Source organism: Erigeron canadensis, chromosome 8 (assembly GCF_010389155.1).
Source record: "Erigeron canadensis isolate Cc75 chromosome 8, C_canadensis_v1, whole genome shotgun sequence".
NCBI classification, from domain to species: domain Eukaryota; kingdom Viridiplantae; phylum Streptophyta; class Magnoliopsida; order Asterales; family Asteraceae; genus Erigeron; species Erigeron canadensis.
In genome coordinates this window covers 31,382,964-31,396,000 of record NC_057768.1, presented here as the reverse complement: position 1 = coordinate 31,396,000, position 13,037 = coordinate 31,382,964, and the positions used below count along the sequence as shown (strand labels likewise).

The following is a 13,037-nucleotide window of genomic DNA, read 5'->3' as shown; positions in this document are numbered from 1 at the left end:
TGATACGGGTTGCTAGCTAGCTAATTGAGAGACTATAGTGCACATGACGCCTAGGTCCCCAAGTGGCCAAGTGCATGAAATTCGGTCAGTTCAAACTCAAAGAAGGTAAGTTTATTTTTAGCATTCGCTTTGAATTTTGATGTTGACCAAGTACTTATCATGGTTGTGTATTGGTTTTGAAGGCTTGGTCGACTGGACCACAGAGCTAGCTTCGATCTCTTGCCGGCCGGATGAAGTTGGAAATTCTAGAAGTGAATATATACTTTATTTTTATAAAAACTAAAATGTAAATATGGACATTTGTTTTGAGACCGAAGACGTATTTTTTTAATCTAAAAACAAACTATAGCTCATAAATTAAGCCAACAAAAACCTATAGATAATCTTCTGTGCCAATAACGTACGGACGGTTTGGTAATATTATTGAAGGCACTGTGCCAATAGCTGCTGATCTTATCTTATCCTAACAAACATATATATATATATATATATTAAAAAAAAAGAAATTAGGGGGCCCATGATGTCCACACCATGACGGAGAGTGGAGACATCGTTACACGCATTTTTGTGATGTTTTTTGTGATGTTTTTCAGTTTTTGATTTTTGATTTTTGAAATATTCAAGCCTCCCATTTGACTAACAAAGTTGGAAAATTTTCGTATTTGTGAACTTCCCTTGAGACGGCTGTGAAATTAGAGACAAAATAATAATAATAATAATAATAATAATAATAATAATAATAATAATAATAATAATAAGAGTTAATTTCACAGATCGTCCCTGTGGTTTACCCAAAACATCACGTTTCGTCCTTATGGTTTTAAAATGACACGGGTGATCCTTTATAGGTGGATAAGGTTCTGATCCAGTCCTTTAAGTTAACGTCCATTTACTTGACTCCGTTTTCTCCCTCAAGTGCATCCCACGTAAGGATATTTACGTATTTTTACTCTTTAAAGGACTAGACTTGACAATTATAAAAGATTAAACATATCATGTCTATCAATATTAAGAAAAATCCAAAATCATTTATATAATTCATATTAAAGAAAAAACAAAAATAATTTTCATCCTGCAACAAGAATCAAATAATTGAAATGTTGAAAGTGACTCAAGCAGCACCCACTCCAGATACTTCACCAACAAAACAAGAAAATATCCATACTATATGTACTATAACCCTTTAATTCATATGCCATACATATATGATATATCATATATTCATATCCATATGAATTACTCTGTTTATCAGAAAATTAGTTTGCCATGCTAAAAAAGAGATCAATGGAGATCCGAAAATCTTGCTGAAAACCTCATCAGAAAACCATCGGACATGATAACTTCATCATCTTCACCATTTTTACCCTATAACAACACAACCCATTTATATCCCACCTCCTAACACCCCGCCATCGATTGCCACCATTGTGGCAACCCCTTGCCCTATCACTGGAAAAGCACCAACAGCGGCGCCCCATCACCACAGTGCTGCCACCTCTCTCTTATCATCTTATGCATTTTCAGAACTTGAAACACATTACTTTTACTTCACTAATTTTGGATCTAAACAAAACCCACCAACAAAAAACTTTCTTTTCAGATCTTAACAAAACCCACCAACTAATTTCGGATCTATGCTTTTGTTGTCGCTGACGTTGCTCGGAATCTGTTTCCACTGCCGGAATTTGCTTTTGCCGCTATTGCCACCGGATTCTGCTACTGTTACTGGTGCCGCGGAAGTTTGTTGCCTGAATTCGCTGCTACTTTTGGTACTCGTTGCCGCCAGAGTTTTTCTATTGTTGTTGTCGGGTATTGTTGAAGATCTGTTTTTTTTTTCTCTTGGATTTGAGTTTGGTTTTTATGATAGAATATGAATTTTTTGAAGATGTGTTTGTTTTCCTCTTAGGAAGGGGATTCCTCAAGTTCCCCAACAAGTTAGACTAGTCAATTTTGAGGGACTTGAGGGAATCTCTTCCTTGTTTTTATCTAATGTGTATGTATGAATATTGATATAGTATTTTTGGTTAAAGGTAATGGAAAAAGGAAGGGAGACAAAATACATCAAATTTGGTCTTTTTTAGCGGTATGAAAAGACGAAAATACCCTCACGTGGGATGCACGTGAGGGAGAAAACGGAGTCAAGTAAATGGACGTTAACTTAAAGGACTGGATCAGAACCTTATCCACCTATAAAGGATCACCCGTGTCATTTTAAAACCATAAGGACGAAACGTGATGTTTTGGGTAAACCACAGGGACGATCTGTGAAATTAACGCTAATAACAATAATACACGCTTTTCGAGTTGGAAAATATATATTCCTTTGCTTTTCATTTGTCATTAGTTTTGAGCTTTTTTAATTTATCAAATTTTTTTTGGCAATTGGGCAATAATCGATGATGCATAGTACGGGGTGACTGGGTGTAAGATATTGTAAATAACAACAACATCAACGACACAACAATAATAACAATAGTTAGAATAATCTTAATCTTAAGCATAATACATATTATAAAACAGTTAAATTAATAACTTATCAGCTAATCAAATCGTTCATTTTAATTAAATTATCTCTTGCTTATGTCATCATTTAGATTAACTATAAATTAAAAACTCTAATAATTGTTATCCAAATATATTATTATATTACCATTTATATTAATTTGTAAAAAAAATTTCATTAATTTACACTTTTTTATTTTCCATCAATAATTTACACTTTTTTATTTTCCATCAATAATTTACACTTTTTAGCCCTCAATACTTAATTTATATTTATTTTGGCATCAACTTGAGAAGATTTTTTAAAAAAGTTACAAAAGTTATTATATTTAATTTTTTAAAGTTTCAATTGTCACTCAAATCAAGAATCCTAATTGTTATCGAATAATGTGAAAACAATCCTAATTGTTATTTAATTATCCCAGGACAATTATTGTATTACAACTTGCAAAGTATAACACTTAGAACCGTATACATTTAAAATTATAAGTTTTAAAATTTACTATTGATAATATCGTAAACCCCTAGTAACAAACTATGGGCTATTGGACACTTACGCAAATATAGTCATATAGATATAGCCGTTTTATGTTTTTGGTCATATATCAAGTGGTTTTTTGACGATGGAATAACACTCAATGGTAACATAAGGTTTGAGTTCGATCAAATACCAAAGGTTTTTTTTCCCCCAGAAATATTGAGTTGGTGTTAAAAATAATCAATTAATACGAGTGATAATATGGTAATACTTCAATAGTTCATCTATAATCCAATAGTTGAATCGTCGTCCGGTAATTAATTACATATTCAAGTGAAATAACCTTCCTTTCATATGAAGTATAGATAGTCTTGTGTCTCAATACAACAAACATTACATGAAAGTCCACAAAAATTAGTTGATATATAGTCCCAATCAAGTAGTCTTTTTTGTTGCATAAGAACAGCCAACGAGTTAGGGTTGTTTAGATAACAAGTTTATAGTAAAACAATTATAGCAAAATGTAATGGTGAATAATTGCATCTTTAAATTAGAGGTCGATATATTGTCACTATCATAAGATGTCCGTACCTATAAGTCATTGTAGACGAAACAATTCTTGGTTGATATATACGATTCATATGCCCGCACAATGTGACGACGATGGTGATAGTGGTGCGGGGTGGTGATGGCGACTGGTAGTGGGGGTTGCAATGGTAATGAATGAAAAGTAATTGACGTTAAATAAGATAATGTAGTTATTTTAAAGATTGAGAGATTTATGTTGTAAATTATTTTATTAAAAGTATTATAAGTATATGAGGTAGAGATGTTTAAATTAATGAATAATGAAAATGAGTATTTTAGATACTTTAATTCCTTAATTAATTTTTTTTATATAAAAAAAGGTTGTTACTTTATTATGTATTATAGATTATAAATAAGATTATAGATTATAAATATACTGAAATGAAGCCAGAATAATTAAATAAGTTCATTATCAAAACTATTGGGATTTTTTTATTTTTGCATACAAATCAGTGGGTTCATAAAAAGATTTTCTTTTTAATAAATAATAAAGGTATAGTGCCTTTTTATTTTATTACTTTTCAACATCATTACACTTAATCAGATACAATACATTTCCCCTAACCAAAAGATTAAATAACACAACAGATATTCAGATATCGGTGTTTAACGTCCCTTTCAATCTTCAATTATTCTTTTATTTCGCAAAAAAACGCTTTCAAAATTTAATGATATGGCATATCATACTATGATTATACGGAGTATAATATTTTCTTAAGAACAATGTGGAAGCATACAAGACTAAAGTGCCCATTACACTTTATGCTCTAAACTATATATATATATATATATAAATAAAGGGGAACAATCAAATAAGAACAGTTTTAAAATAAGAACGGTGAGAACACCTTAAAAACATCATTTTGATGCATTAAAAGTCTATAAAACTGACATAGTGCATAACTAATTACTATTATTTAAGTGTTTAACAACACATTGATTCATTAAAATCAAAAAAATCACGTTTTTTGTTGGATGCATCATTTTGATGATTATGCATCCAAGATGGATGCACAAAACAAAAAACATGATTATTTCGATTTTAACGGATGAATGTGTTGTTAAACACTTAAATAAAGATAATTAGTTATGCACTATGTTAGTTTTATGCACTTTTAATGCATCAAAATGATGTTTTTAAGGTGTTCTCACCGTTTTTATTTTAAAACTGTTCTCACCGGAGTGTTACCCTATAAATAAATATCTATATATAAATAAGTTAAATATGATATAGACCATAATTTATTATTTAATACCCACGATAGGATACGTTGTAAAGACATATATCTAGACATGGAGTCATGTTATATACTTATATTCTCACTAAATCTTTTAGCATGGTTTCTTTTATAAATAATTGAAGAAAAATATAGCAAAAGTATCTTTTTTTTTTCTTTTTTTCCTTTTTTTTTTTGATAATGTAATGAAATTATGCTAAATATTCATCAAAGTGCAGCCAAAAATGCTCGAGAAGTGGGATCACCTTAAAAGGCCAAAAGGCCATGATGGCTCCCATAATACATGGATCGAATGGAGGACCACATTGCACAATGCAATTTACCGTCCAATAGAAATGTCAAAACGTGAGATGCAAATACGTTGTGGGTTACAAGATCATCGCCAGCAAGCCTAACAATAATACATTTCTATAACGATATCACCGGTTTAAAAATAATATCAAAGGACAATAATTTTAAGGGTTCGATCATTGATCTTTGGAGGTTGAAAGTTCATGTTGAAAGTAATTTTTTTTACCTTAAGTAGGGATAAGATTGTTTACATTTTACTTTCTCATTGTACTGTCGAAGACGATATTGGGTCTCATATTCCATGAAAAACGATATCGGGCTGGGTTTCTTTACTATTCCAGTCCTTTTTACTGATCGACTAATTTATTTATTTTTTTTGAAAAATAATATAAACTACTTTCTCATAACAAATGATGGTAAGTCACTAAACAATTTCTACATAGTTTGATATGCTATTTAATTTAGTTTAACTATTAATGAAGCATTGCATACTATTCGACCTAAAAAATCCTTTTTAGCTCTCCACTTTATGTTCTCCCAGACTTGTTATATATTAGAAATAAGATGTATATATATAGGAAACATATAACGTTGGTCAAGATGGGCGTGGGTATGGGACAAAATCTCAAATTAGGGGACAGTGGATGTGGAACACATGATTGAATGCGGGAAAAGTAGTTTTAATATTATATTTATCCTTTTACATAAATAGACAGGAGATAATCGTATATTCAAAAATAAATGGATAAGTATTAGCATTGGTCAAGTGTGCCTCAGCTCTTTATGTTTTTTCACACTTCAAAGCCGAGTGAATATTTGTATTCAGAAAGCGAATAAAAAAGAGATTCGAATTAAAATAGAAATCAAATTGTGTCACATCCGCAATTTCTAATGATCATCAGATTATTATTGGGTAACGCCAAAAATTACTGATAATCAGTACCTTCTACAAAATAAAATTACGGAGCATATCGTTATCATATCCATCTCTTTCAGCAATAACTTTTAAGTTTTAGCCTCCCGTTACTTGTACTTATAAGTCTAGCTTTCGCGTACCTAGAAATTCTGAATATCAGGTTTTAGTCTTACAATGATTATTATTTTTAGTGAGTTGAAATCACTACTGTTCGTATGCTATGCGATGCCACAACTCAACGTTTGTTTTTTTTGACAGATTTAGACAACAATTTTAGGCATTAGACGAAGTAAAACACGTAAACAATCGCAGCCTACAAACCCACAAATTTGAAGCACAAAGAACACCATCTAAACTGACTTCCAATTTTGTTTTTTTAGCCTAAAATATTTTAAAGTCAGTTTTAGCGAAGGTAATGTTCAGTTTTGGATCATGACTATATCATTTTTCATATAGATATACTTTCCATTAGGCCCAATGTAAATCAAATCTGATGGATCATCCTAGACCAAGACCATTGTAGTTTGAGCCCAAAGGCATAATACCCAGGGATTCAAAGTTATAAACCAAACATATATCTTTTTCAAGTTTTACACTTCTAATATCAAAATACTTATAAAAGTACTTTTTAGCTCTCAAAATACTAAGCAATAAGCTATAAATACCTATTTGTATGCACTGTCAAACACCCTGTTAATACAATGTGAAACAGAGTAAAAGCGTACCCTTTTGGTTTTCCGCTTCATCGCTCTCGAAATAATGCATTGACCTATATTGTTTGTAACTAGCTATGATTACCTTACTGCACAAGTGTTACTAGTTAAATACCAACACAGTTTTGAGCAAAGTTGTGTTCAGAAACTTTTTGTATCTTTGTTTAACGACAATTCGCGAAAGACTATTATAAACCAAAAGAAGCTATAGCATTTCCAGGATACAAGACACCATAAAGTAACCATGTCCAGAATCTGCCCTCAACACACCTAGACCAACACCGTAAAAAATACCTCATGAAAAACACTCCCATGCAACAACTACTCAAAAGTAAAACCTGTAAATATGCTTGCACTCTTGTGACTTGTACAGATCATAGGAAACTATTTAAAACACGTATAGTAGCAAAATCCTATTTTAGAAAACCGTTAACACTAAGATACAAGTATCGTATTATGAAACATAGAAATTTCCAATGACTAGCTAGAGATGCACTAAGCATAAAGATTACATATGATGCATTCCTTAGTAAATTTTTCCAGGGAACATCAAATTTAGTTCGATTTTCATGATATGCCCACATATACATACATACCCATAGCCCATAGAAAACACGAACCAAAGAAGTAAGAACCTTTAAAACATATTTTCAGCAACACTTACTCTTATCTGGAAATGGCAGAATAGTTGAGTAGTGGATCAAAACGGACAATTTTTGATGCAGCCATGCAGGTTAGTTGGGTTTGCCCGAAACACTTGCTAGCCTTTCTTTACGGTTTCTTGATATGTAAATAATCTAATCAGTATCAGTATAATCTAAGCCTTGAAAAATGTTTGGGGGATTATATACATCCAAAATACACATTGGGCAACTTTTGACGTACTTCCTCTTACGCAGATTCTTAACTAGGACCAAAATCACAGGTTCACATGTGACTATGTGAGCATTTGTATAAGCACTTTTGTGTTTATTTTTCTAATATGAATTTTGCATTACCGTCAAGGCGTCAACTAGATCTATATATACGTAGGTGAGAGATTGCATAAACTTGATTCAATAAGGGAGAGGTGGGATGTCATCTGTACTAAAGAAGAAAATTTTGTAGCAGTAGTAATCGAAAGAATAATACCAACGACTAGAAGAACAGAAAGTGCAGTTAAAAAGTAGCACCCTCCGAAAACCTTCAAGTCATTGAAAGCACAATACTTCACAATTTGTCCTTCATAAGGGTTTTGTTTTTGACACTATCAACATACTGCTTTATACATGCTTCATTTGTCTCGAACAGAAAAGCCATTCCCTTTATCTGTATGATTTGTCCATATTCAGTAAGTGATAATGATCCTTTTCTAAAAGACTAAAACCAGCTTAATATTGAACATAACTTATTTGATAACAAAGTGAAGGTTAACACATACCTCAATTAAACAACTTGAAGTCAACCTAATACTCTTATTGGTTGTTAGTTCCACGCAATTTACAAAAACTGGATATCTGCTAAGGTTTCTCATATGAAAGGAGCCCTCATGATCCATTCTTATAATTGCCTGACATAAAAAAGTACAACCCATAGGTTAATTTTTAGCCAACTTCCGTGTCTTTTATCTATGTCATTTAAAAGATTTTCTCGTTTTTTGTTTAGGTCAATCCCAATTAAGAAAAATTAAAATTTAATTACGCAGTCCAAATATAAATCACCTGCCGTCGAGATACTCTACTATTTCGACCTTCTCTTCCCAAGTCAATGTCAACTTTAAAATCCTCTGTTGCCCTTCCAATTAATACCTAAGATACAATGCAGATTAACATAAACAATGAAACAATATAATAATTGCATAAAAATAATTTACATGTTACGCATTTCAGATTAGTGATTGTAAAGATTTTAAATACCTCTGGTTTCTTAATGTAAAACTTCATATGCCACCCTTGTAAAACAGCAAAAGCTCCATGTGATGTCAGTTCTCTTCTCACAATAGCATTAGCAGCTTGTTCCAACCTAATGATTCTCATTTGATCGTCGGCATTCTCGTATTTAAAGGCTGCAAAAGTAAGCCAAGATTAATGCATGATACTAAATGCAAAACAAAAAACATATAGAGTCATAGACATTTGTAAAATATAAGCACATAAACAATTATGTTGGCACACCCGTTGAAACTTATGGATAACATAAGAAGATCCATGTTTTGCAAAACTGATATATATATACATGTCTGTCCGACAACGATGAAGCCATGACAGGACCCATTAGATGGGGCTGAGATATTGATTGCCAATAATACATCAAATTTTAAAAACATATTTACTATGATATGTATTGAATATGATTCTATTTGAACCCCACATCTATTTATTAAAACCACTCTACAAGAACTAACGAGAATTAGCATGTTGTTTCTTTTCCAACGTGGTAACAATCCATACACATTAACAAGAAACTGAATAGTAAGATATGAAGTAACGTACTCTGTAGATGGTTGGAACTCCCAATTCCATTCAAATATATATTTTGTTCATCTAGACTTGGATCCTCATCAAGTATCTGCAAAATAAAAAAGAGGAAGTTGAAAGAACTGAATTCAAGTTAAAAGCTTCCAAAAAATAAGGATAACTATATCATAATGAACATTATTTACCATTGCTTCGACATCTGAAAAGTTAGGTATATCATCCTCATCATCACTTTCAGATAAAAGTGGTTTCTCAAGTGTTGGCAAGTTTCTGGCAATAGGATCTGGATTAACCAATTCTGTCGAGAGTATTTCAACATGTGACGGTTCTTCAAGAACCGCCATGGCATGTTTGTCACTATTACAAAACATGGCATGTGTGTCACTGTAACCATCGATAGCATGTGTATCCTTGTTACCAACCATAGCATGCGTGTCATTTTTACCAACCATAGAATGCATGCCGTAGTTACCTGCCATAGTATGTGTGCCATTGTTACCTACCATAGCATGTATCCCGTTGTTACCTACCATAGCATGCGTGTCATTGTTACCAACCATAGCATGCGTGTCATTGTTACATACCATAGCATGTGTGCCATTTTTACCTACCATAGCATGTGTGCCATTTTCACCTACCATAGCATGTGTGCCATTTTTACCTACCATAGCATGTGTGCCGCTGTTACCTACCATAGCATGTGTGTCATTGTTACCGACCATGGGATGTATGTCATGGTTGAAAGCCATACCATTTAACCTAGTAGGACTTGTGAAGGTAACCTTACCACCTGTTTTATCCTCAGTTTTAATAGTCACCGCCATGTCAGAAGCAGGAAGAAGATTGCTTCTAGACATGAAACCCGAACGAATTTGCCTTTGATCTTGACCATCATTGCTAGAAAACTCCTGCTTAATATTATGATCTCTTAGTTTTTCTGATCGAAATTGTGAACCAATGATTGGTGAAAGAAACTGGGATTTTTCAAAGCTACTCTTTCTTGGACTTATCGGCTTGGAAACACTAAAATCCTTATTCAAATAAGCTCCAGAAACCCTGGTAGACTTGGATGCTCGGTAAGATGGAGCCTTGGAAGCTTCCATTTTCATCTCATTAGAAGTAGACGGAACAAGATTTAAAAGAAAAACATCATCATTGGCAGGTATTTCCGGGTCCTCGGTGTTTAAAGTGCAGATGATTCCTGAGGTAGACGGTTTTGTTGGCGGCAATAAGCCCTCCATGATTTTAGTTTCTGTATGATAATTATGAATGAATTCATCTGCGATGTAATCATGTTGGAGTTCTCTATTCGGAGAATCTAGCAAAGCTGAGCTGAAACGCTCGATGTAATCAGCATCCATGACAGGAAAGTCATCAACCGTACTGAGGTCCATGAGATTATGTTGTAATTCCGCTAAAAGAATGTCAGCGCTAGTAACTGCAGTTGTAGCGTAACCAAACAGTTGGCTCTCCAGCTCAGCACCACCCGAGCAACCAGTTGGTGAGTTTTGGTCTCTTCCAATTATAGAATATTCATTTGGCGATTCAATACAGGGTTGATCATCAATAGCTGGCAGTTCTGGTTCGACATCCTCAAGCATGTCATAGATTTCTTGAAATTCATCTGACTCTTCACCTACAATGTAATTTTGATGCTCGTGATGAAGAGTCTCCTGATTATCATCAAGATAGATGTCAGCAGTATGAGCAACTTCATATGTCAAAAAACCATCAGGCTCGTCGCTTTGAAGTGGCTCACCAACATCTGTAGCTGGCAAAACAGAGGGTGGAGTCAACGGATGGTCCCGCATCTTCTTTCGCATGGCATAATAGCGTTTCCGTATACTCTCGGGTTTTCTCTTGCCAGATGCTGGAATATTCTCCTCGGTGTTGCCTAGAAAATCAGTTTTTACAACTGGAGCTGAATCAGAATGCTCAAACTCCAGCATACGAGCAGATGACTCAGCAGAAACAGCTGGATCATAGAGTATAGCAAGCCAACGATCTTGAAAATCTTTATGATTAAACTTTCTTGAAAACTGCACATCTCCTCTAGCCAGCGATTCAAAAGACATACCAGTCTATAATAATAATAAACAAACACACCCGGATTAATGTCTCATACTCGCATCTCATACTAAATACAGAAGATAACAATTCTTTAATAGCCACTTATATTTGTCGTCTTTCGCCATTTTTAGAAGCATGAAAGGAATACATAACTTAACTGCTAAAAAACCAATAATAATGGAAGACTATTTATAGTTAACAATTTTGTACAATCTAAAAGTAACTAATTTCATGTTTAGATCAATCATTACAGGTATGCTTAGCGTGATAGTTCAAATATTGACAAGGATCAGTGGGTCACCGATCACCTATGGGTATCACACTATCACACTATTGGAGGGTGGTGATGGTTAATCTGTTCCACGCCCACCATAGGAGTGGTGAATCTTATAACACACAGTTAAAGAGACATGGGACTGGGATGACCACCTCCTCTACACCGTTTGTCCCCCAACACTAGGATGCTATCGTGTGGACAAGGATCACCTAACATAATGTCGCTTCCATTGTATCCTTGGTGTATTTGATACTAAATCCTCAAGACAAGCAATCAAACACACAAAAGTAACACGACTTTTTATAATCGTACACTTCATTACAGAAGATGAAATCTTAGGCCCCTATCATGCAACCTAGTTTGCTCTGAAAATGAATGCATTCAAAAGAATCCAGGTTCAAATCCTCGGAGCTCATATATCAGGTAAAGGTGGATCAATTGGTCGGGAAACATTTTGATGCTGCAACTTAATAGGCTTACTAACTTCTTACAGGGCAACGGCCGTCCTTGTGTGGTCCATTTGGGATTTTTGGAAAATAAACCTTTTTTAGAAGATAACCGTTTATTTTTCAAAACGAACGTATGGAAGAAGTATGAAGTATTAACCAGTAATCAAATTCTCCTATCTTAGTCCGTCAGTAAACTCAGGGATGAAAGCTCTAGCTTTGTATAAATCACCAATTTTTCTATATTAAAACAAACACAAAAATAAAAATAATTTACGATTTTCTGAATTAAAGTAGAATTAAATGCATCAAAAGGTATTTACTTGTAACCCTTTTTTTCTTTGTATCCAATCAAACGTATCTCCAGTCTTGATGATGTGACAACTTATATCGAAAAAAATTTGACACCTAATGCAAATATACATACAATATTAAAAAAATCTAAAATTTGATACATCCAATAAATGTATAAACAACAATAGCAAAAACTGAAAAGTCGAATACGTTTGGGTTCACGGAACACAAATTAACAAAAAATTGATCCTCAAAATAAAAAAATCTAAATAAAAAAATTCCCACACAAACAAAAAAAAACTATTTCATACCCACTAGAAATTATAACCCTAAAATAAACAAACTACATAAATATAAAAACAATAATCTGTAAATATGAATGAAAGTTATATGAAAGTTAATAAAATGTAGGTTTAGAAAACAAACCTCAGCAGCTTTTCTTAACTTGAAATCATCTTCTTTAGTCCAAGTGAGGTGGCCGGAAAGAGGTCCCATGGCTGATTTATGGCGGTGCGGCTGCCGGTTCTGGGTTTTCTTTTCTTTTTCGTGTAAAATTTTGAAATTTTTTTGAGGGTTTTAAGTGGGGCACAATTTTAAGTTTTAACCCCCCGCCCCCGTAAAAATAAAAAATACTCCGTAGAACCTATAGATATAGATATAGAAATATAAAAACCGCCTCCTTAAAAATAAAAAATACTCCGTAGAACCTATAGATATAGATATAGAAATATAAAAATATACGGAGCATATGTATAGTATTTTAGATAA

The 13,037-nt window shown here is 33.2% G+C and overlaps 1 protein-coding gene across 1 annotated transcript; it reads right to left on the bottom strand.

Annotated features, from left to right (window-relative positions):
- Window positions 1-7,785: 7,785 nt before the first annotated feature.
- Window positions 7,786-12,798, bottom strand: LOC122579970. Its single transcript, XM_043752237.1, has 7 exons — window positions 12,696-12,798; window positions 9,368-11,263; window positions 9,198-9,273; window positions 8,622-8,770; window positions 8,427-8,513; window positions 8,147-8,275; window positions 7,786-8,034 (listed from the first exon to the last, which is right to left on the bottom strand). The coding sequence occupies exons 1-7, from the start codon at window positions 12,762-12,764 to the stop codon at window positions 7,936-7,938; spliced, it is 2,505 nt and encodes an 834-aa protein (XP_043608172.1). The 5' UTR covers window positions 12,765-12,798; the 3' UTR covers window positions 7,786-7,935.
- Between the last annotated feature and the right edge of the window lie 239 nt (window positions 12,799-13,037).

Coding starts and splice junctions, on each gene's coding strand:
- LOC122579970 (XM_043752237.1), bottom strand. CDS start 12,764: ATGGGACCTCTTTCCGGCCACCTCACTTGGACTAAAGAAGATGATTTC. Junction 8,514..8,621: donor TTTACATTAAGAAACCAGAG/GTATTTAAAATC, acceptor ATTGTATCTTAG/GTATTAATTGGAAGGGCAAC. Junction 8,035..8,146: donor CTTCAAGTTGTTTAATTGAG/GTATGTGTTAAC, acceptor CAAATCATACAG/ATAAAGGGAATGGCTTTTCT.